The 24,449-nt window shown below is 57.5% G+C and overlaps 1 protein-coding gene across 1 annotated transcript in view; it reads right to left on the bottom strand.

The window, feature by feature from the left end:
* The window catches only part of GNA11 (G protein subunit alpha 11), a 30,301-nt gene extending 7,073 nt beyond the window's left edge, over positions 1 to 23,228 (bottom strand). Inside the window, exons 1-2 of the mRNA XM_064280248.1 lie at positions 23,071 to 23,228; positions 673 to 857 (exon numbers count right to left, since the gene is read on the bottom strand). Of these exons, the coding sequence (XP_064136318.1) occupies positions 673 to 857; positions 23,071 to 23,206 (321 nt within the window). The 5' untranslated portion in view covers positions 23,207 to 23,228. The remainder of the gene's footprint in view (positions 1 to 672; positions 858 to 23,070) is intronic.
* Between the last annotated feature and the right edge of the window lie 1,221 nt (positions 23,229 to 24,449).

The following is a 24,449-nucleotide window of genomic DNA, read 5'->3' as shown; positions in this document are numbered from 1 at the left end:
GCGTGACTGTGTACCAATAAAACTTTATCGACAAAAACAACTGGAGGACCGGATTTGGCCCAGAGGCCATAGTATGCCGACCCCTACTCTAGATGCTGTTGGAGATTTGTGTGCAAATACAAACCTGGACGCTCATAAAGTGCCACAGCTGGAAGAGACCGTAGAGGGGAGGCAAACCAGGCCCAGGGGCAAGATACTCACAGAGACCACACACCCAGAACACTCCAACCCCAACCCAACAGCAGGCCCTAGAAGGATCCTGATCATTTGTGAACAAAAGATAAAGGGAAGAAGACTCAAATTCAAGACATACTAGAAGGCAGGTTTACTAGCCTTCCCGAGCCTTACGTAAACGTGTTAATTTCAACCACATTTAAACAAAAATGCACTCCATGCCAACCTCCAACCAGTTAGCCAGTTGCTGTCAAGTCAATTCTGAGAGCAAGCAGCCTGAGAAGGAAGGTATCACTATCACTCATTGATGGCAGGAGGAGACAGATGGTCAAAGTGGACCCATGGTTTCTAGGAGCCCCATGAGCCACCCTCCCTGGGCCTCGAAGCCTGCTCGTGGCCCAGGGTCAATTCTCCTCTCACGGAACGCCCTGAACTTCAGAGTCCAGTGACCCCAGCACCCCTCAGGTCAACACTGTGGTGCCCTGGCTGGCAGCTGACCTTGTTCTGCTCGTACTTGTACAGGATCTTCAGGGTCTCCATGGCCCGGATCATAGCCTGCATGGCCGTGAAGATGTTCTGGTAGACGAGCTTGGTGAAGCCCCGCTTGTCCTCCTCCGAGTAGCCAGAGCCGTGGATGATCCGCATCTGCTTGATGAACGTGCTCTTCCCGCTCTCGCCCGTGCCTGCAAAACCACGGAGTGGGGGGGACGTTGGGGCCGGGGCCGCAGGGGGGAGCCCCGTGACTCGCCCACGTTTGCCAAGGACAGTCCCCATCGGCCACGTGCTGCTTTAGCGTACCCCGGGCGCCGCTGTAGTGCACGCTGGGCGCTGCTGTAATGCATGCTGGGCACCGCTGTAGTGCACCCGGGTGCCGCTTTAGTGTACCGTGGGCGCCGCTGTAGTGCACGCTGGGCGCCGCTGTAGTGCACGCTGGGCACCCCTGTAGTGCACGCTGGGCACCCCTGTAGTGCATGCTGGGCACCCCTGTAGTGCATGCTGGGCACCCCTGTAGTGCATACCAGGTGCTGCTTTAGTGTACCCCAGGCACCCCTGTAGTACACACCGGGCACCCCTGTAGTGCACGCCGGGCACCCCTGTAGTGCACGCCGGGCACCCCTGTAGTGCATGCTGGGCACCACCACAGTGCACACTGGGTGCTGCTTTAGTGTCCCCTGGGCGCCACCGTAGTGCACGCTGGGTAACACCCACTGGCACACTGAATCCTGCAGATGAGGAAACCAAGGCACGGAGAGGTAGGGTTCCTTGCCCAGGGCTCTTGGTGGGCCGGGGCCAAAGCCTGTCTGTTAGCCGCCTTGCTAGACCCCTCTGCTCTAGGAACGAAGGCTCTTAGAGGGTAGGGGCTGCTGCTCTGCCGGCTTCACTCCTGGCTAAGGAGGGCAGACGTCTAGACATTTAGATGGCAGGCAGCTGCCCACTTTGTAAAGCTCTTCCCCGTGTTTTACCTCCACTATCCCCTCATGTATGCCCCCATTTTATACAGGAAGAAACTCAGGCTCAGGGGCATGAGGAGTGATGCTTGCAAAGTGCTTACCCCAAAAGTATAAGACCTGCTTAGTAAGAACGAAACTCCCATTCCTCCCAAGTGACGTGCCCGGAGTCACACTGCCAGGAAGTGAGTGACAGAGATGAAGTCAAACCCAGCTTTTCTGAGGCTGAAAACCAGCAACGGTACCACCACCAAGACTAGTACCCAGAGTAGATCAGTCGACGTCAAGAAAAGCAGATCACCCTCCAAGTGTGGTGGGCCTGATCCAATCAGTTGAAGGCCTTAAAGGGCGGTTCCCCCAGGGACACGGATTCTATCTCAAGGCTGTAACATCTATATGCTGCGGGGCTTCTAGCCTGCTGCCTCAACTATGACTTTTAGACTTGCCAGCCCCCACAATCACGTGACCCAATTCCTTAAAATCAATCTCTATATTTAATCTCTCTCCCTGGGAAAACCTTGGTTCTTGCGCCTAAGGCTTTCAGCTGCTTGGACCAGGCCCACCCACATCGTAGTGGGTAATCTGCTTTACTTAAAGGGGACTGACTTCAATGTTAATCATGTGTGAGTCACACCTTCACAGAAACTGACCAAATAGCCAGGCACCAGGGCCAAGCCAGCTGTGGTGTGACAGGTCACTTTTGTGTGGCCTTTCCAGCCATGGTCTTCTAACTCCCAGCCAAATGATCGGGCGGGACTGTGTGATAGAGCAATTGTGGTTCACAAAGGGACTGGTCAGTTTTGCCACCCCACTGGGCTTGAAATGAGCCACCCCAGAGGTGGGAGCGAGATCTGACCACCACCAGGGAAGAACAGCCAGGAGCCAGCATGTCTTTCGGATCCCGGATCCCTGTGCTGAAAAGCAGCAGGGGACTGGGAGAGAGAGAGCTGTAACCCTGAAGACGGTGAGGGATCCCTGTACTGAGAAGCAGCAGGAGACTGGGAGAGAGAGAGCTGTAACCCTGAAGAGAGTGAGAAGTGGTGGCAGGAGAGACCTGGCAGCAGGAGACAGCGCTGTGGGCTTCCCAGACCACGGACGGAGACAGCTGCGTGCCTTCGGGCAGAGGCTGAGGGCCAGGAGAGGTGTGCCTGTGAGCACGGCTGGGGAGAGGCTGTCCTGAAGAAAGAACTGTATCCTAAGTGTTCCTGAGCTCGAGTTGTAACCTGTTACTTCCCTAATAAACCCTGTAATCGTGAGCACAGTCTGTGAGTTCTGTGTGGCCGTTGCCATGACTTATGGAACCCAGGAGGGAAGTAGCGAGTGCCGTGGGAGGGACGGTTGGTGTCACAGTTGGTAAAGATGGTGGGGAGAGGAGGTATGTCTGACCTCCGGCTCACAGGAATCAGCCTCGGGCTGTGGATCTTGTTCCTCCCTCTCCCTGGTGAACAGAAAGGAGGTTGGACGTGGTCCCCAAGCCGTTATACAGCAGTTGACATAAAATTCCCTATCACAGAGGAAGAGCTGCTTGTCTGAGGGTAGGAGGGCCTCTGGAGAGGAGCCTGTGAGAGGAACTGCGCTGAACCCTGTAAGGTCGGTGCCCAGACAGAGGGAGTATAAATACAGATCTCACTGGCTCTGTCTCTCTGGAGAGCCCTGACTAATACAACCTTCCCAGGAGCCCTGGGGGGTACACACAGTTAATGAACTTGGCTGCTAAATGGCAGGTGGGAAGTTTGAGTCCACCCAATGAGACCCTATGGATCCCAATGGTCCGATCCACAACTGACCGTGGGGACGACACGGGCCTGGGCAGTGGGTTTATTCCACGGTGTGTGGGGCGACTTGACAGCAGCTAACAACTGCAAGAGTGTCAGCAGGGATCAAACCGACCTCTTTTCCAAATAATTAATACCACTTTCTCCAAATCGGCGCTGTGGGCATTCGGGGCTGGATCATCCTCTGGCGTGGGGCCGTCCTGTGCACTGTAGGGTGTTGAGCAGCATCCCTGGTCTCCACCCACTCGATGCCAGTAGCACCTTTCCCCAGTTATGACACCCACAAATGTCCCCAGACATCACCCACAGGACCCCTGGTTTGTACAAAATGCTATTACAAACATGGCTCCCTGCTGGTTCCTCCGGAAGAGTATTTCACCTGGAAACAGGAGAACAGGTACAGCCATCTGAAGCCCAATACCCAGAGCAGGGGCAAGCCCGGCCCGTCCGCTACAAGACGCAGCTACTCCGCTGGCCCCTTTGCTCGCCATGGCCCAGCGCACAGCCCCTCTGTGCTGCCACCACCTCCCTATGGCATGGGGGGCAGGCCTCAGCCCAGCAGCGGGCTGGGGAGATCCAGGAGGCCACGAAAGCACCTGAAAACCACAGAACACTGCCCGAGAGGCCGAGGAATGGCCCGAAAGTGTGGGCACACTTGGGGGGAGGGATGTGGGGACAGAGCTGAGTGGCCGCAGGCCATGTGGAAGCCTCAATGGTCAGAGCGAGCAGGCTGCACTTTGCCCTGAATAGGAAGTGAGCGCCTTGAGCGCTGTGCTCTTTGAAGAACTATCTTCATGGGATCGAACTGACAACAGTGACGCGAAAGGTTAGACAGGAGCCTTAGGGGGCAGTGAGTTTACGTTAATAAGGGAGGAACTAGTCGGAAAAGGAGGCTGAGAATGGTTGCATGACTCGAAGAATGTTATCAATGTCGCTGAACAGTACCTGTAGAAACTGCTGAATTGGTGTATATTTTCCTGTGTATATTCTCAACAACAAAAAATTATTTTTTACAAAAATAGGAAGTGAGATTTGAGTGTGTTCTAAACGCAGGTGCACTGGCCTGGCTCCCGGCGGTGCTGCGGGCAGCGGAGAGGGCAGCGGCTGCCTGGTTAATCATTGCTAGCCGTCCGCTCTGGCCTCTCCGTGCTTCGTTCTCGTTCTATCTGGAGTGCCACCAACGACACCAAGGTTCCGAAGCAGCAGTCTTCGACCAACACGCCTGGGTCCAGGCCCCACGAGAAACGAGCATCTCGTCACTTGGGCCCAAGATGCACCATTGCAGCTGCAAGTTCGAATTCCTCCCCAACCTACTTACACATCAACACCTCGCCCTCCGACAGCCCCTGTGTTTCTTTAAGCCAAGGCCCGGGGACCCCAACCTCACCAGAGATACACCACACACTGCACGGCACAAACGGTTAAGCACTGGGCTGATAATCAAAAGGTTGGCAGTTCGAGCCCACCCAGAAGCACCTCAGAAGAAAAGCCTGGGTATCTACCTGTGAAAGCTTGAAAACCCTATAGGGTGCAGTTATATTCTGATACATATGCGGTTGCCATGAGTCAGGGTCGACTAGACAGGGGCTGCTTTGGTTTTTGTTTTTGCAAGAGGCTGGGTATGGCGTGACGGAACAAGAAGCTGCTAGATATAAACTTCAGGGAAACAGTCACACACTTGCCTCCAGGGGCTCGGTATGAGAACACTCTTTGTAGCATTCTTTGGGATAGCAGAAATTTGGAAGCAGCCTAAAACAGAATGATAAATACCGGTCAGTTCTAATCATTCACCATAGTTGAATTTCAATCGTCCATAAAACGTGCTCCGGTGGCACAGTCGCTAATCACCCGGCAGCTAACTGAAAGGTCGGCAGTTTGAACCCACCAGCCGCTCCATGGCAGAAAGACACGGCAGTCTGCTTCCAAAAGGGTTACGGCCTTGGAAACCCCAGGAGGCAGTTTTACTCTGTCCTGTAGGGTCGCTCAGTCAGAATCGACTCAATGGTAACGGGTTTGGTTTTGGGTGGTTTACAGTCTCGCAAACACAGGACCAGCCGCCCTGCGCGTGAGCTAGTCTGTGAAAACAGTGCGAGTGGACAGGCGGTCTCGCAGATAGGGAGCTGCAAATGATGAGGACCAAGCGTGCTTTACAGTCACACCACTGGGAGGTGAGTGCACCGTGCAGGTGGGGAGCCCCGCAGCTACTGGGCACTTCGCACACACTGATGAATGTGGTTCCCCTGACTCCCCTGGGGGTGGCCGCCACGACCCCAGGACAGAGAGGTAGAGATGAGGCTCGGGGAGGTGATGCTGCTGGCCCAGCGTGGGAAGGGGGGTGCTGAGCCCATCTAGGCCATGTGGCTCCAGGCTCTGAGCTGCCCAGCCCAGTGGAGGCACTTCAGGAGAGAGGCAGGGCCTGCAGGTGGGCTCAGAAAGCAGGGGGCAGGTAAGAGGCAGTGAGACCCCATTCGCCCTTGAGGGGATGACAGTCGGGCTGGAGTGAGGACTGCACGGCAGGGTTTTCCCCGGGAGCCCCAGCAGGGCCCGGGACTCGGTGGGCAGTATGGTTAAGCGACAACAGCACAGGCCACGTGGGAGCACGCACGTCAGACAGCTCAGAGGAGCACGAACCCACAAACCTCGCCCTCTAGGATGCCACCTTCCCAGATGTCTCCAGGACATGCCAGCTAGAGAACCAGCTGGGGGCCTGTCACGGGCTACACTGTGTCGCCCAGGGCTACATGTTGGAATCCCAGCCCCTCACCTGTGGACGCGGCCGTCTGGATACTGGGTTTTCTTTTGTTATGCTAGTGAGGGTACACAGGAGTAGGGCGGGCGCTAAAGCCAACCCTTCCGCCTGGTACCTTATGGAGGGGTTCGACTCCACTTGATGATGGGCAGGCGCAAGCCCAGCAACGCCCAGGACTGCTGGCAGCTCCTGGAAGGTGGAGGGCAGTGGCAGCTCTGGGGTAGCATCCTCGTCTTCCGTACGGAGGCCTGGGTTCGAGTCCCAGCCGGTATACCTCATGTGCAGCCATCACCCACCTGTCAGTGGAGGCTCACGTGTTGTTCTGATGCTCAACAGGTTTCGGCGGAGCTTCCGAATTAAGGTGCACGAGGAAGGAAAGGCCCGGAGATCTACTTCTGAAAATCAGCCAATGAAAGTCCCACAGGTCCCAACGGTCCGATCTGCAACCGCTTACGGGGATGGCGCGGGACTGGGCAGTGTTCCCTTCTGTCGCGCACAAGGGTCTTCTTGAGTCGGGGTCAGGGGCCAACTCGATAGCAGCTAACAACACAACAACTAAAAGTTGGAAGAGACAAAGAAGGGCCTTCCCCTGGAGCTGACGCCCTGATTTCAGACTTCTAGCCTCCTGAGCTGGGGCATGGTAAGTTCCTGTTCTTCAAAGTCGCCCACTTGAAGTATTTTTGTTACAGCAGCACTAGAGAACTGAGACGCAGGCCGAATGGGAAGCGCGGGGCCTCACTCCTCTGCTACGTGGGGTCTGTCTGCGTTTGTCTTCCGGGGGTGTCTCTGTGCCTGGTGCCCATGGGCGGGCGGTGGAGGCAGGCAGGCAGGTGGGAACCTCGGCTGCCTCATCTGATAATGGTCAGCTGTTGCCATGGCCACGGCTTCCACCGTCCCTGCCGTTAGGGCCAGGATGTGTGTGGGAAGGAGACACTCGTTTCTCCCAGGGAGGACGGGGCCCAAAGGACGAGAAGGAAATATCCAGGGGATGCTGGAGCCAACGTGGCAAGAGCCAGAAAGGGCCTCCTGTGTTCAAAAAGCAGCAAACAGTGCGGCACCAGGGGTGAGAGAAGGGTGCAGGGGCCTCGAACACCAGGAAAGAGCGTGACCTTGACTTTGGTGGGCAGATTAAAGCTGCCAAGAAACAAACAAAGACGATGGCAGAGAACGGTGCCATCTTCACCAAGATTTGTGAGTGAAGCGGGCAGTGAGAGAGCGGGCGGAAAGGCTGATAAATCAGAGACCCCGCGGGCTGGGAGGCGGAGTCCCCTGCCAGACCCCTCCCTTAGAATCAGGAGGTGAGAAGACACAGGACACGGAGAAGGCCCAAGGTGGGAACGGCCACCTGAAAGGTCAGAGGGTCCTTAATGAGGCAGGGGCCGGGGTCACCCAGAAGTGTGTCTTGAACCCTGCCCATCTATCTGGTCTGTGGATGTGCCAGCATGTCCGGATGGGTCCCCAGGAATGGGGCCACGAGTCATGTCCCTCACAACAGCGCTGTCCCGCCAGCTGTCTCACAGGCTCACGAGACAAAGCAGACTGCCCACGACTGACCTCCAAAGAAAAAAACCAAGCCGGCTGCCGTCAAGTCGATTCTGACTCACGGCCACCCCACGTGTCCCCGTAACTTGTGCTCCACAGAGTGCTCACGGCTATGCCCCATCAGAAGTAGATCACCAGGCCTTTCTCGTGTGGTGCCTCTGGGTAGGTTCAAACTGCCAACCTTTCAGTTAGAAGCCGAGTGCTTGACCATTTGCACAACCTAGGGACCAACCTCCAGGAGAAGCATGAAGGACCGCCTGGGGGTAAGGGACCGGCTGTCCCCATCTGCCAGGAACATAGGACTCTCAGTGCTCAGACTGACTGGTTGGCCCCTCTACCTGGGGAAACCGTCCCTTTGGAAGACAGATGAGGTACCACGGAAGGGGTGGGAGGGCAGAGGTGGACGCAACCATGGCGTGCTGCCCCCTCGTATTACGCGCGCTCTTGGCCAGCAGTGTCCAAGCCAGAAGGGCCAGCACCTGGAGCGTCGTCAGCTGCGGTGGGAAGTCAGGCCAGGCCCAGCTGGCTAGGGCTCGGCGTTCTGCCCCTGCTGAGCCTGGCCACCAGGGCAGGGCGGGAGGACGGCGGAGGCTGTGGCCGGCATCCGAGGCAGCCATTGCAGCCCAGGTTTGGTGGCCAGCTGCCAGCTGTGCTCCTGAAGACCTGGCCTGGCCCCTGCTCAGGCCGCCCTCTCTCCCTGAGCCAGCTCAGTCCAGCCACCTCTCTGCACACGGTGCCTGGGGCCTGAACGCAGGCCGAATCAGAATCTCTGTCTGGGCCTCCACACCTGCACGCTGTACACCGAGGGGAGGCTCCAGACCCCAGCCCAGCGAGGACTCACTTCCTGGCCCATTGGGAACTGGCTGTCCCAGAATGCTCATGGGCTCCACCCCAGGACACAGGCCTTTTCAACTCTCTGGGACCACTTTCAATATCAACTGCCCCCAACTGGGTCCTCCTTCCAGACAGCAGGGACTCCCTTTCCAGAGACCTAAATTGATGTCTCCCAAGAAGAGCCCCAGCCCTCCCAGTCACCCCTATGAAGCCCCCCTTCTCTTTTCCACAGCACACCTACCTGTAACCGACCCCCCACTTGCACGGTGGGTAGGTCCCAGGTTCCCCAGCTGCCCCCCACACTGGGATGTCACCCGCTAGGGCAGGGAGCCTGTCTGGCTCACCCACCTCACACCCCAAGCCGATGGCACAGGGCCTGGGACACAAGGGGGAGGCACGTATTTTGTGAATGAATGGACGATGGACCTGGTACCTATCCTTGGTCCCTGCCCGTGAGGCCAACTTCACTGCTCCTCTCCCGCCTCATGCTGCTGAGAACAAGGACCTCGTCCCAACCCTGGAACAGGCCAGGGGTCCTGGCCCTGCCCAGCCACAGGACCACAGCAAGTTGCTCTGCCTCTGCAGCCTGAGGGTGTGTCTGGGAAACGGGGCAGGATAGCTGCTGGACTGAGTGGCCTGCGCGGGCCGGGGGACAGAGGAGCCACTGACCACAGGCAGTGGCTTGAGTGTCATCGCTGGCATGACGGCAGAGCCAAGCTTGAAGGAGGGGAAGGAAAGCAGAGGCCACTAGGGCAGGAAGAGAAAATCGCTGTCCCCACCTTGACCACTGGGTCACGGTCTAGAGACACACCAGGAGGGGTTACTTCTGAGCCGGGCCACTGGCCAAGGTCCCCAGGTAGCGAGGGGAGGATCGGAGCAGCAGGCATTTGGTGAGCCAGCTCTGACAGCCCAATGTCTATCTCAGTGCACAGTGACCACAGACCCACAACCCTGGCAGGGAGGGTGAAGTCTGGACAAGGGCACGCAGCTCAGAGCCAAAGCCCAGGGCTCAGGCGGCAGCCGGCTGTGGGCCAGTGAGGCCCTCCGGGCCGTGGCTGTGTGCTGGGGACGATGAGGCCACCTGTCCCCAGGACTGCAGGAACCTGGAGGGCAAACTCCAGACACACCCAGAGCAGCGCAGGCCACGCTGGGAACTCTGATCACCCCTGGTCAGCGCCAGGGAACACACGGCCTCAGAGGTGATACATGTGGTATCATGTGCACACGTGCCTGCATGTGTACGTGTACATGCACGTGCACATGTGAGCACGTGGGTGCGTACCCGCGTGTACGTATGTGTCATGGGTCTGCATGAGCATGTGGGTGTGTACCTGCGCGTACGTATGGGTTGTGGGTGTGCATGTGAGCATGTGGGCGCGTACCTGTGTGTACGTATGTGCTGTGGGTCTGCATGAGCATGTGGGTGCGTACCTGTGTGTACGTATGTGCTGTGGGTCTGCATGAGCATGTGGGTGTGTACCTGTGTGTACGTATGTGTCGTGGGTGTGCCTGTGAGCATGTGGGTGTGCATGTGAGCATGTGGGCGCGTACCTGCGTGTGCGTATGTGTTGTGGGTCTGCATGAGCATGTGGGTGTGTACCTGTGTGTACGTATGTGTCGTGGGTGTGCATGTGAGGGTGTACCTGTGTGTATGTATGTGTTGTGGGTGTGCATATGAGCATGTGGGTGCATACCTGCATGTACATATGTGTTGTGGGTATGCATGTGAGCATGTGTGTGCCTGTGTGTACATGTGTTGTGGGTGTGCATGTGAGCATGTGGGTGTGTACCTGCATGTACGTATGTGTTGTGGGTGTGCATGTGAGCATGTGGGTGTGTACCTGTGTGTACATGTGAGTGTGCGTGTTCTGTGCACACGCGCGCATGCGCGTGCATGTGTACGTGTGTGCCTGTGGGTGTGTGCCTCCGCATGTGCGTGGGATCTCAATGCTCCTGGCCTTTGGAAATACAGCCCAGAGATCTCACGGAGCTGAGGATCACAAGCTGTGTCAGCAAGTTCAGGCTCAAGGGCACTGACTTCCTATCCAGGCGGCGGAGAAAGTGCAAACCCTCTGAGGAGGACAGCTCCACGTGTCAGCTTTACGGTTCACTGCCGCAGGTTTACAAACTGCTGCCGGCACGTGCGTCCTCTCACTGAACTCTCAGGAGCCCTGGGGCAACCGAGACCATAGCCCCGGGTGACAGGGAGGACACTAAGGCACAGAGAGGTCAAGCAGCAGCCTCAAGTCACACAGCGGTGCCTGTCAGAGCAGAGCGGACTCAGGTCTTCTAGCTACACAAGGACACCTTGTTTCTACCACCCCAGGATTGTGGTCTCCCCATGTTTCACTGGTACCAGTGCTCAGCGTCTCAGCAGGCACAGTGGGCTGGACCAAGGCCCTCATGGCCTCGGGTCTCCAGGGAACAGAGGAATGGAGGGCACCTGACTGGCACAGTTCGAGGAAGAGCAGCGGGAGCCTCTGCCCTGCAGGTGACGGGTGAGGACTTACCTCTGGACTCTGCCAGATAATCTTATCACCTGTGCAAGAGGCAAAGCGTGCCAGAGGGACTTACCTCTGGACTCTGCTGGGTAATCTTATCACTGTGCCAGAGGCAAAGTCTGCAGGGGGCGCAGGGGCCTGGGGGAGGTGCAGACCCATCCTCACCTCGGGGCCCCAGCCGTGCTACCCTGTTGTGACCAGGTCTCCACGCACACTGGTGAAGGTGGGGATGCCTGCCTCCACCGGGCTCCGTGGTGTGTCATTCATTCAACACGTGTTTCTTGAGGCCCTCATCCTTGTCTCCACACACTGTAGTCTGATCACAACCCCTCCTGAAGCCACTGTCCATGGCCACACCACATGGGGACCTGGGGAGACCTGAGTGAGCCTGAGTCCTGCCCAACCCACCATCTGCACCATCTCCCTTGGGTAAAAGCCCCAGCCCTCCCTGCAGCCCACAGGACCCTGTGCCTTCCTGCCTCCCCTCCTCCTCTCTTCCCCCCGCTCACTCTGCTCCAGCCACACAGGCCTCCTTGCTGTTCCTCCAACTCGCCAGGCACAGTCCTGCCCCAAGGCCTTTGCACAGGCTGTTCCCTGTTTGGAACCCTCCCTCTTGGCTTTAGAAGGACAGCCTTCTCACCTGCCATTCAGGTCACAGCTCAGAAAGGCCATCTTTGGCCACCCAAAGTAAGCTGTCATCCTCCAACACGACACACACAGCAGTCCCATCTAAACCTTAGTTCCTTTTTCCTGGTTTACTATCAGCTCTTCCTCTCCCCTGGGTTGCTGTGTTCCCCGAGCCCAGCTCAGTGCCTAGCTATCTGTTGTTGTTGTCATTGTTAGGTGAAGTTAAGTTAGCCCTGACTCGTGACGACCCCACACACAAGTGGAATGAAATACTGCTGGGTCCTGCGCCATCCCCGTGAGCGGCTACGGATCGGACCATTGCAATCCCTAGGGTCTTCACTGGCTGATTTTCACAAGTCAATCACCAGGCTTTCCTTCCTAGTCTGTCTCAGTCTGGAAGCTCTGCACACTGCAACCTGTCCAGCAGCCTAGCAACACACGAGCCTCCGCTGACAGATGGGTGGTGGCCGCACATGAGGAGCACAGGCCAGGAGCCAGACGCGGGTCACACAGTAGCGGGTGAATATTTGTTGGCTAGCTGAGTGCCTGGGCAAGCTGTGTGTTCCTGTGGGTGCTGGGCCTGGGTGTCCACAACGTGACCAGGCTGAAGTCCTGGCCTGCCCAGTTCAGCGATGCCATGAGGCTCGGGTGAGAGCTGTGATGTGGGACGGGGAGGGGCAGAGTCCCGAGAAGCCTCAGACCTGCCCTTCCACCCAACACCTACCCCTGGGGGGCCTCCAGTGAGGGCTCTGAGCTGCCAGTCTGGTCCCTTTCAACTCCAACCCGGCCGAGGCCTCTGGGCAAAGGGTGCAGAGTTGGGAAGGGTGGTTTCCACTGGTTCATTTGACAGTGTCCAGTGCACACCCACGGTACCAAGCTAGATCCAGGCACTGCAGATTCAAGAAGGTACTGGAACAGCCAAAGCTGTGTGGCCTCATCTCGGGGGATGCCTGCTGTGGGACAGGGACACCCCGCTCAGTGGTCGAGGGGATCGCCACCAATGGGTGTGGACCACAAGGAATAACAATAATGATGGTGATATCCTTTGCCATGAGACCAGAAGAACTGGATGATACATGGCTACTGTTACTGAATGTTTCAATCCAAAACTCTATATAAGAAGACTGACCAAAAGAGGGAATATACAAAAGTGCAAATTCTCATGGAATCCAGGCTTTGTGGAGTCATGGAAGCTGGGTGAACCTCCAAAACTACTGCCCTGAGATAATCTTTACATCTTAAACCTCAAACCAAAAATATCCCTGAAGCCTTCTTTAAGCCAAATAATAGTTTAGCTTAATTAGTAAAGAAGGTCTGCTTTGAGCATTGTGCTCTTCTACGTGAACCACTGCCTCTTCCACCTTGAGACCAGAAGGACTAGATGGTGCCCGGCTGCTGCTACTGACCCAGAACACAGCAGATGAATCCTGATAAAAAGGGAGAAAAATGAGGAACAGAACTTCAAATTCTTAAAAAATCCAGGCTGACTGGACCTACTGAGGCTGGAGGAGTCCCCAAGACTACGGTCCTGAGTTACTCTTCAAACCTTGAATTGAAACTATCCCCTGAAGTCACCTTTAAACTAAGAAACACTTCAGCCCAATGAGTAAAGATTGACATCCTTGAGTATTGCATTTATTTAAGGAAGACCAAAAACCCATTGCTGTCGAGTCGATTCTGACTCATAGCAACCCTACAGGATGGAGTAGAACTGCCCCGTAGGGTATCCAAGGAGTGGCCAGGGGATTCGAACTGCTGACCTTTGGTTAGCAGCCTGAGCTCTTAACCACTTCGCCACCAAGATTCCATTTGTTTAAAAGAAAAAACAAAAGTTATCTACGTAAAACCAAAGGGTCAACAGCTATTTTAAAGCAGAGAGAAGTTTGGGAGGCTGGGCGATGAAAGACATGGAAGCGACCAGAACAGAAATAACGAGAATGCTGACACAATGTGAAGAATGTAGCCAATGTCACTGACCACTACGTCTAGAAACTGGAATGGGCGCAGGTTTTGCTCTGTATATTTCCACCAAAAATAACAGAATTGTCTATATGGGATCAAATTGACAACAGCAACTCGAAAGGTTGGACAGGATGTGGCTTAGGTTAATGGAGGAGGAACAGCTCAGAACAGGAGGGTGGGAATGGCTGCACGACTCGAAGAGTGTGATCAGCGTCTGTGAATTGTTCATGCTGAAGCTGAGGAATTGGTGTACGTTCTGCTGTGTACAGCTTCAACAACAACAACAACAAAACTGAAAAAAAAAAAAAAGACGACGACGACAATGGTGATCATGAGCATGGTGCTCCCCTGCTGGACAACACCCCCCACGCAGATCACCCGCTTAATCCTCACAATGACCCTAAAAAGTCTAACTATTTCCATTCAGCAGAAGGGAAAACTGAGGCTCAGGGAGGCAGACAGTACAGTAAAAGAGCACCTGACTTTGAGGCCGGCCGGGGAGAGCTCCATCCCTCCACAGACCAGCTTGGTGCCTCCCGGGCCTCGTGGTCCTCATGCATAGGCTGGGCAGCACCTACCTCCCAGGATTCCGACTACTTTGAAGAGCAAAATATTAATCCTATTTTGCGCTAAAACCCTTCACTAGCACCATCTCACGTAATTGTACAATAAGCCCCTGGGGGAGTGGAATCGTTCCCATTTGACAGATGGGGAAACTGAGGCTTACAGAATTGAGGTAACTGGCTGGCTGCACCATGGTGGCTTTGTACCCCCAGGCCACAGGGGGACAGAGAGGAGGGCAGCTGGCAAGAGGCACAGCTCCGGGCTGTCCCTTGGCACCCCATCTTTCCAGAGGGTCCTCAGCCTCTCCACACACACAGGAGCACTGGAAACGCACCCCAGGCCAGTGTGTGAAGGCTCCCGGAAGCCGGGTGTGGGGAGCCCCAGAGGATTTCCATTCAACCTCCCAGATTTGTGACTCCAATAAGTAAAGTCAAGTCACTCAACAAGCATTCTGGAAGGCCTGAGACTCACACGGCCCTAGGCTGCCTGTCGTGGGGCTGGGAGCTGGTAACACACGGCACTGCTTCCTGGGGAGGGGCACCCAGGACCCCTAGTCAGGCCTATGGGGAGGGAAATGGGGAGGTTCATAAGAGGCACAAGTCAGTAGTCCTTACCCAGGGGTGATTCTGCTCCCAGGGAACACTGGGCAATGTGGAGACGTCTGTGGTTGTAACAACTGGGAGGGCTGCTACTGGCATGGAGTGGGTGGAGGCCAGGGGTGCTGCTCAACACCCTACAGTGCGGTGCACAGGACGGCCCCACCTCAGAGAAGGATCAGCTCCCGTGTCAGCAGTGCCGAGGTGGGGAGACCCTTCTGAAGGTGTGCCACGGGGCAGATTCTAGCCAGGGATCTGCTCGCAGAAGGGTGCTAATGGGGCACCCACTGCGTGTCCTTCGGCTAGCACTCGGTGAACGCTCCGCATCGGTCAGCACCGATTCCTCAGTCCCGGCCTTTTGTTTAACAGACACGGAAACCGAGGCACAGGCCTAAAGCCACACGCCATCAAGCGGCAGCTGTGGCCTCTGAGCCTCTGCAGTCGCCGCAGTCCCTGGGCCCACCCGCCACATGACACTGCCCAGGGGGCCCGGGATGGCCCCCAGGGCCACGGAGGGGCGCCGAGGAGGGGCGCCGAGGAGGGCTGGAACTGCCCGCCCGGTCCTGCCTCCGGGAGCAGCCTGGCAGCGGGGGGGGGGGGGCAGGCCAGACTAGGAGGATCCAAACCAGATAACCAACCAGTTGCCGCGGAGTCAACTCCGACTTCTGGCGACCTCGTGTGTGTCGGAGTAGAACTGTACTCCACAGGGTGTTCAGTGGCTCATTTATGAAAGTTATCTCCAGGCCTTGCTTCCTGGGCATCTCTGGATGGACTGGAACCTCCAACCTTTTGGTTAGCAGCCAAGTGTGTGAACTGTTCGCACCGCCAGGGACTCCATCGCCATCTCCCAGTGGCTGCGAACACAGCCCCAGCCAGCAGCCCCAAGGTGGAGGGTCCCAGTTCTGTAAGTCGTCTTCATTTCAGCCAAACAAAATCCCACATGTGTGTGCTTCCAAAGCCCGCGGCCACCCCAGCTCTTGGCAGGGCTCACCGTCCTCAGTTCACGGCCAAGAGCGCCGAGCCTGGGACAGCAAACGCCAGAGTCGGTGGGGCTGGGGCTCCTAAGTCTAAATGAGGCGTGTCCACATGACCCCACCCCAGCCCTATGCCCACCCGTTTCTTCCGCTGCACACCCCTCCAAATCCCCAGCTCCCCTGGCTGCACACAGGGCCGCCAAGGATCCTGGCCTCTAGCGGAGAGCAGCTGCACCACAGAAAGCAGAAAGTGAAACCGGGTGTGGTTGAGGAGGCAGGGCAAGTACTTCCTCCACTCCAACCGCGGTGACCACCAGGGGAGGGCAGGCAGCGGGCAGCACGCAGAGCAGGGGCAAAACCGTGGTGACCGCCAGGGGAGGGCAGGCAGCGGGCGGCACGCAGAGCAGGGGCAAAACCGTGGTGACCGCCAGCGGAGGGCAGGCAGCGGGCGGCACGCAGAGCAGGGGCAAAACCGTGGTGACTGCCAGGGGAGGGCAGGCAGCGGGCGGCACGCAGAGCAGGCGCAAAACCACCAAACTTCAGTCACTGGCGGAGAGGTCCTCATCACTGCCCGGGAGCCCCTAGAGCCTGGATGACACCTGGGAGGGCGGGAGGAAGGCCGGTAGGCTGGCCAAGGTCCTGAGCTCTCTGTGAACACACGCCGTCCTCCTGGGGATCATTTCACGGCCGGTGCAAGCAGTTTGCACTCGGCTGCTAACCTAAAGGTTGGCAGTTCAAACCCACCCAGTGGTGCTGCAAAAGAAAGGCCTGGCAATCTGCTTCTGTAAAGATTACTGCCAAGACAACGCTATGGAGCAGTTCTACTCTGTCACAGGGGGTCGCCATCAGTCAGAACTGACTCAATGGCAAGAGGTTTGGTTTGGTTTGGGCCACGAGCTCAGTAAAGGGAAGAACTGTACCCTAAGCAAACAGCTTCCTGGGGTCCCCCTCCTGGGACATGCAGGGCGAGGAGGGGTCTGAGCCATCCTGGCCTCCTACTTGCAACTTTCTGTACTTCCAGGGACGGAACCCTGAGAACACAGCCCCTTCAAGCAAAACTGTAAATACAATTAAAAGGATGAGTCCTGGGGTGAGTCACTGGCCTTCCACAGCCCCAGGCTCTGGCCTGGGGTCTGAGAGGCTGTCTGAGGGCACTTCCTCTCTTGAGATCCACGAGGGATGTGCCATAGAGACTTTGGGTGTGCCTGTGGCCACACTACGTGCCTCCAAAGCGCTCAGGGGCCATGTCCTTCCCATCTGCCGGCCAGTCATACAGATTCTCTGCCAGTCAGAGCCCACTGGGGGCCTGCGGAGGCCGGACAGGAAGCCTCCAGAACTAACCACCGAGCTTTATTTAGAAATCCCAGAGTCACTCTGCTCGGCTATGCGCAGGGCCACTGAGACCCCAGGATCGGGATGCCCGGGGAAATCCTGATTTTAAAACAACAGACCAAATGGATCAAGGGTCCCTTTGGTAAATGCACGGACCACCTAGGAATCCCAACTCCAGTAGCTACAAACTGGGTCTTTAGTCCCTCGGGGCCCTGGAATCCTCATTTGTAAAATGGAGGAATAGTGCAGAGCTCTGGGAGAGGCGAGGAGGATCCACGGGCAACCGTGGCAGCGTGTCTAGCACAGTGGCTGGTATGGTGCACGGGAGAAATGACAGTACACAGTACTCCCCTCGCCATCAGCAGCTGCCATTATCAAGAGACAGGAAAATGAATAAGGATGCAGACAGGAATCATCTAGACGCGTCAGCTGCTGTCCAGCAGGCCCCCAGCTCACAGCTACCCCATGTGTGTCAGAGCAGAACTGGGCCCTAGGGTTTTCTTGGCTGCAATCTTTCCAGAAGCAGATTGCCAGGTCTTTCTTCTGCGGTACCCCGGGTAAGTTCAAAGCACCAGTCTTTCATCATAAACTGCTTGCTCTATCCCAGGCTGCTAACAAAAAGTAAGCCTGTGAAAGCTGGAACCTGTGTAAGGCAGAAACCGTCAGTGAAGAAAAACTCAAATATTTTCCACTTTTTAATAGAGAGTGACAGAAAAGTGTTAAGACTGCACCCTGTCAAAGGTGGAAAACTTGCAAGACCCCGTAAAACAAGGCAGTCCCATTGTGTTCTGGCTCTTGCAAGTTTCACTGTATATTTTGTTGTTGTCGTGTGCAAACGAATCAATTCCAGCTTATAGCGACCCTATAGGACCAGGCAGAGCTGCTCCATAGGGTATCCTAGGCTAAAAGCTTTACAGGAGCAGATCACCACGTCTTTTCCCCCATAGCTACTGGTGGGTTTAAACCACTGACCTTCTGGTTAGCAGCCGAGCACTTAACCATTACGCCACCACGGCTCCTTCCGAATACAAATATTCCTACATATATTGACCACCGAACACGTGGCGTTCCTGGGTGGCGGTGCCAACGCTGAACACACCTGGGTGCTAACTCAGAGGTTGGTGGTTTGAATCCACCCAGAGACACGTCACAAGAAAGGCCTGGCAATCTACTTCCAAAGAATCATCCACTGAAAACTCTGGAGCACGGTTCTACTCTGACACACGCGGGGTCGCCAGGAGTCAGAACCAACTCGATGGCGGATGGTCTTACTGAATTCATACGTATGCACACACACATGGCTTTGGGCTTTACAAAACTACTCACTTTTCAAGCATCCATGAAACATGTGATTCATTAAACACCAGCTTCTCAATAAGCATTTTATATTGTGTACCACTGTACTGTGTGAAGGAGCCCTGGTGGTGCAGTGGTTAAGCACTTGGCTGCTAACCGAAAGGTCAGTGGTTCAAACCCATCAGCCGCTCCTCGGGAGAGAAATGTTTACAGCCTTGGAAACCCTATGGGGCAGTTCTCCTCTGTCTTATAGGGTTGCTAGGCATCGGAACTGACTCAGTATCAACGGGTTTTTTGATTTGGTGTGAAGGTGGTTCTTATCGGTGGTGATTCTGCCCCCCAGAGGACACCTGGCGATGTCTGGGAACATCTGTGGTAGCCACAGGTGGGGGGAGGGGCGCTACTAGCATCGAGTGAGCGGAGGCCAGGGGTGCTGCTCACCATCCTACTGCGCACAGGACAGCCCCACTCCAGAGAAGGACTCGGCCCTGTGTCAGCAGTGCCGGGGTGTGGAGTGGGGAACGCTGCCCTCCAGGAAGGAGACCCAGATTTGAAGAGTTAAGAGGAATTCTTCACAGGCGCTGCAGAGGCAGTCCAGGATGGAGGGCCTGTGCAGACCGGAGATGGAACCAGACTCCAGCTCTGGGCTCACCAGAGACGGGCTCTGGGACCCCCACTGGGTCACTGTCCCCCACCACCAGGAAAGTGTCATTAAAAATCCCTACCGGGCTGCCCTCCTGGGCCCCAGAGTCTAATGGGGGGAGAGATGAGAACCCAATAAACTGTAACGAATACGGTCACCCTAATGGGGCACTGACGGTTCAGTGGTGCAATTATCACCTTCCGCACGGGGCCCCGGGTTCGATTCCCCGCCAGTGCACCTCAGGCACAGCCACCACTCATCCGCCAGCGGGGGCTTGCAGGTTGCTATGGTGATGAACAGGTATCAGCAGAGCTTTCAGACTAAGACAGACTGGGAAGGCAGGCCTGGAGACCGACTTCTGAAAACCAGCTGGTGAAAACTCTGTGGACCACGATGGTCCCATTCACAACTGATCATGGGGATGGCGCAGGAGGGGCCAACATTTCATTCCACTGGGCATGGGGTCACCATGAGTCGGGGACAACTCGACAGCCGCTAATAACAACAATGGAGGAAAAAAAAAACCTGCCAGGCCGAGCCACCCCACAGGTGTGTGCAGCCCCGGAAGGTGGTGGACTGGAAGGACAGCATGGGCCAGGCCGCTTCAAGTGACCACAGCAAGCCCCACCTGGCCACAAACACAGGTGTCAAAGCCACTTGCTGAGTGGCCTAGCTTTCTGGAGGCAGGGGCCGGGGCCAGGACCATGCACCAAAGGGGTGAGCCCTGCGGCTCTACCCTCAACCCCACAAAGGAGGCACGTGGGAGCCCAGGGCGTGGAACCGGTGCTAATCCAGGAGGAGCCGGAAGCAGTTGAGCTCCGGCCTACAGGGGAGGGGGAGGGAAGAATTCCAGGAAAAAGCAAGGCCTGGCTCCCACTACAGTGCAGAGGGGACTCTGTGGCCTCAACGTGGCGATCCCCAACACCTGCCTGTTTGCTGCAGGAACGGAGCCTGACGGCTCCCCCCAGCTGGGCCAACCTCACGGTAACCCTCAAAGTTCTCCCTACAAGATGGGGACCATCACTCACCCACGGCCTGCTTCCTGGGAGCGGGATAGCTCCCTGGAAGCAGGTGGTGCAGCTAACATGCTTGGCTGCCAATTGGAAGGTTGGAGGTTCAAGTCCACCCAGGGGCGCCTCAGAAGAAAGGCCTGGATATCTGCTTCTGAAAAATCCGCCACTGTAAACCCTGTGTCGCACAGTTCCCCTCTGACACACATGGGGGCGCTATGAGTCAGGGGGTCAGTTCACAGCAATTGCTTTTAAGCAGGTGAAGGGTTGAGTTCCCTCTCCTGCACCCTCCAGCCCTATCCCCTGGACATTAAAATCCTCCCAGCAGGGTGTCCTCAATCTGTGATACAATGCGGCTCAGATGTGAATTTTCAGAGAATGAGGGAGCATAGGTCCCCTGGATTCCTGAGAAGTCCCCAAAACAAGCGGAATCGCCATAGGAATCAACCCTCAGGGTTTCGTTCTGAGACACCTCCTCCAGGAAGTCCTCCCAACCCCAAAGCTCACTGCTCGCACCTCTGCTGGGCATTGATACCTGCCTTCCTTGACTCCCTGGCTGGCGCAAGAGGTTGGTGGTTCAAACCCACCCCGAGGCTCCCTGGCAATCTACTCCCACAAAGGTTGTTGTTTTTAGGTGCCTCGACTCAGAGCAACCCCATGTGTTCCAGAGTGGAAATGCTCCATAGGGTTTTCTTCCTTGTAATCTTTACAAAAGCAGATCGCCAGGCCTTTCTTTCGCATTGCCACTGGTAAGTTTGAACCACTAACATTTAGGTTGGTAGTCATGCACACACTGAAAGGTTATACAATGGGCCATCCTTAAAGATGACAGCCTAAAAAACCCTGCAGGGCAGTTCTACTCTGTCACATGGGGACACTATGTCTCAAAAACTGACCTGATGGCACCCAATGACAGCACTTGCTGAATACCTTCTCCTCTCTAGCCCAGGGTGGGGAGGGATGCAGAAGGGTCACTGTGTGCGGAAGCAACATACTCTCCACCGAGACCGCCACTTTCCCAGTGGCCACCCAGCAAGGTGCTCACTCACCATCAGACACAGCTTCTCAAACCCACAGCCACTGTCCTCCAATGCACCCCTCTGTGACGAGCCCTCCTCCCTCCCCCTCCCTCAGCCATAAAGCCAAGCCTCCCCTCAGTCCAGGAGGGAAACCAGGTGCTCCCCCAGTGAGGGCTTCTGTTGTGTAAACGACCTTCCTGCCTGCCTTTGACTGCAAAGGTAAGTCCTTCAACAGCCCTTATTTGGGGTGACAACACTTTGCGGACACCTGGGCCAGCTTACTACCTGTTAACAGGTGAGCCTCTGGGAGAGGAAGCCCTGGACATGAATCGCCCCCTCCCCCCCAGGAGGAGGACCTAGGGGAACATGGGCTTCGGGCCTGGCTGGCTGACTCTATACCCCAGCTCCCAACACTTTAAGGAAAGGGGGTTGATGGCGCGGCAGGCGGACGAGTCCGCCCATCCTGAAAACTTGCAGAGGTGCCTTCAGGTATCAGCCCCCCGCCCTCCCCCCAGCCTCCAGCCAGCGCAGGCCAGCACAGGCAAACCCCGAGAAGAGAGGAAAGCTTTCTCCACACCTTGCAAGGGGCGATTTTTCCTGGAAACGGAGTAGAGGCAGGGGAGTGGCCCTGAAGGGAAGGGGGCCCAGAGGCCTCTGGAGGAGGACAGGCCCTGTGTGTAAATGACAGGGCTCCACCTGGTGGGGAAGAGTCCAGATGGGATCCTGGGGGGTGAGGGGTGCATTATGTGGATTACGGCCCTTGGGTGGTGGTGGGGGGCACCTAGAGAGCCAGTCCTGTGCGTGGAGGGGGCTTGTCCCCAGAGAAGAGGCAGGGCTGATCCCAGAGGATCCTGGGGGGACAGTCTGGACAGCAGAGGCAGGCTGGCCCCAGAGAGTTTGGGGGGTGCACCCTGACCAGCAGAGACAGGCTGGCCTGGAGGGTTTGGGGATACGCCCTGGCCAGCGGGAGCAAGGATGACCCTGGAAGGTTTGGGGATGCACCCTGGCCAAGAGGCAGCCTGGTCCCAGAGGTTAGGGAGTCCACCCTCTCCAGAAGAGGTAGGGCTGACCCTAGAAGATCTGGGGGTGAACCCTGGCCAGTGGAGGCAGGGTTGACCCAGTGTCCTGGGGATTCAGGCTGACAGTGGGACTCTGGGGTGCACCCTGGCCAGCAGAACCAGGGCTGGCCCCAGAGATTTGGAGGCACTCTGACCAGGAGGCAGGCTAGCCCCAGAAGGTTTGGGGGTGTGCCCTAGCCAGCAGAGGTAGGGCTGACCCTGAAAAGCTTGGGGATGCACCCTGACCAGCAGGGGCAGGGCTGACCATGGGTGTGCTGGGGGTCCATTCTGACAGTGGGATCCTTGAGTGCACCCGGGCCAGCAGAGGCAGGGTTGGCACAGGAGAGATTCTGGGGCACACCCTGACCAGGAGGCAGGCTGCCCCAGAGATCTGGGGGTGCAACCTGGCCAGCAGAGGCAAGCTGTCCTGGAGTTCTGAGGCGCGCCCTGGCCAGCAGAGGCAGGCTGCCCCGGAGGTTCGGGGCGCACCCTGGTCGGCAGACAGGATGCCCTGGAGGTTTGGGAGCACACGCCGGCCAGGAGGACAGCTACCCCGGAGGTCTGGGGCGCACCCTGGCCGGCAGGCAGGCTGCCTCGGAGGTTCGGGGCGCACCCTGGCCGGGAGACAGGATGCCCTGGAGGTTTGGGAGCACACCCCGGCCAGGAGGACAGCTACCCCGGAGGTCTGGGGCGCACCCTGGCCGGCAGGCAGGCTACCCCGGAGGTTCGGGGCGCACCCTGGCCGGGAGACAGGATGCCCTGGAGGTTTGGAAGCACACCCCGGCCAGGAGGACAGCTACCCCGGAGGTCTGGGGCGCACCCTGGCCGGCAGACAGGATGCCCTGGAGGTTTGGAAACACACCCCGGCCAGGAGGACAGCTACCCCGGAGGTCTGGGGCGCACCCTGGCCGGCAGGCAGGCTGGCCCGGGCGGCAGCGTGCGAACAGGCCCCGCCGCCCCACTCACCGAGCAGCAGCAGCTTGAGCTCGCGCCGGGCGTCGCGCTTGTCCCGCCGCAGCTGCTTCTCGATCTCGGCGTTGATCCGTTTGGATTCCTTCACCTCATCGCTCAGGCAACACGCCATCATGGACTCCAGAGTCATCGTCCCGGCCCCGGCCGCCGCCGGCCGCCCCCGCCGCCGCCGCCCCGCGGCCCGGGTCCCGGCCGGAGCCTCCTCGGCCGCCGCCCGCTCGGCCCTCGGCCCCGAGCCGGCGCGGCCCCGCCTCAGCCGCCGCCTGCGAGCCGCCGGGTCTCCGCTCGGCCGCGCGCTGCGCCGGCCGCCCCTCAGCCCCCGCGCCGCCGCCGCCGCCGCCGCCGCCACCCGCAGCCGCCGCCGCCACCCGCAGCCGCCGCGACCGAGCGACAGCGCCGGACAACCTAACCCCTGGGAAAACAGCCCGCGGACTGGCAGCCCGCGCGGCCAATGGCAGGGGGAGGCGGCCCGCGCGCCCACCGCGGGGCGGGACTAGTGGCGCGGCCGGGGGCGGGGCGTCGCGGCGAGCGAAGGGCGGGGCGGCACCGGGCGGGGGCGCCCGCGGGTTTGGTTGCGCCGACGTGGGAAGAGGGCCGCGCAGCCGGGAGCCGGGGCGCGGCCGCCCAGGATTGTGGGAATGTGGCGGACTACAGGGACAGGCTCGGCTCCGCTCGGCTCCGCTCGGGTCGGCTCGGGTCGGCTCGGGCCGGCCCTGGAAAGGGAGACGCAGACCAGGCAATTGGGAGGAGGGGAGGGAGGGGTCGCAGCCTCCCAGGTCTGCGCGTGCGCAGGGAGCCAGCGCTTCCCCCGGGAAGCGCCAAGGCATGACATAACTGGGAACGAACTTTCCGCTCATCCATTAAGGGAACAAGCATGAACGGAACTCATACTGTATACCAGGCGTGGAACAACCATTAATGCAGAGCCTGCTGTACACAAGGTGTGGAACAAGCATTAATGGAGCGCCTACTATATACCAGACATGGAACAAACATTTGTGCTAGCAAATCTCTAAAACTGAGGCACTTGACATAATAAAATGGCTAACATAAGGTCCGAATCAAAACTCCAGTTTGTTACAAGTTCCAGCTCCAGCATTCCTGAGAATGTAACCATGACTTCTTCCCATTCATATGCATACAGCCATGCGCCTCCGGCTGGGTGGAACCAGGAGACCCTGGCCCCCTATCAATCATCTTGTTTAACCGCCTGGCTTTTGCCCCAAGACACTTTTAATAAATAAGTTTGGGGGTCAGGAATGTGACTGTAGGAAAACAAGCCTACTCAAGATTTTCCTGAAACATGTTGCTGAAAGTGAAGAGGACTTGAAGTACTTACTAATGAAGATCAAAGACCACAGCCTTCAGTACAG

Source organism: Loxodonta africana, chromosome 3 (genome assembly GCF_030014295.1).
Source record: "Loxodonta africana isolate mLoxAfr1 chromosome 3, mLoxAfr1.hap2, whole genome shotgun sequence".
NCBI lineage: Eukaryota > Metazoa > Chordata > Mammalia > Proboscidea > Elephantidae > Loxodonta > Loxodonta africana.
Note: the sequence above shows the minus strand (reverse complement) of the source record. Positions and strands in the feature narration are given on the sequence as shown.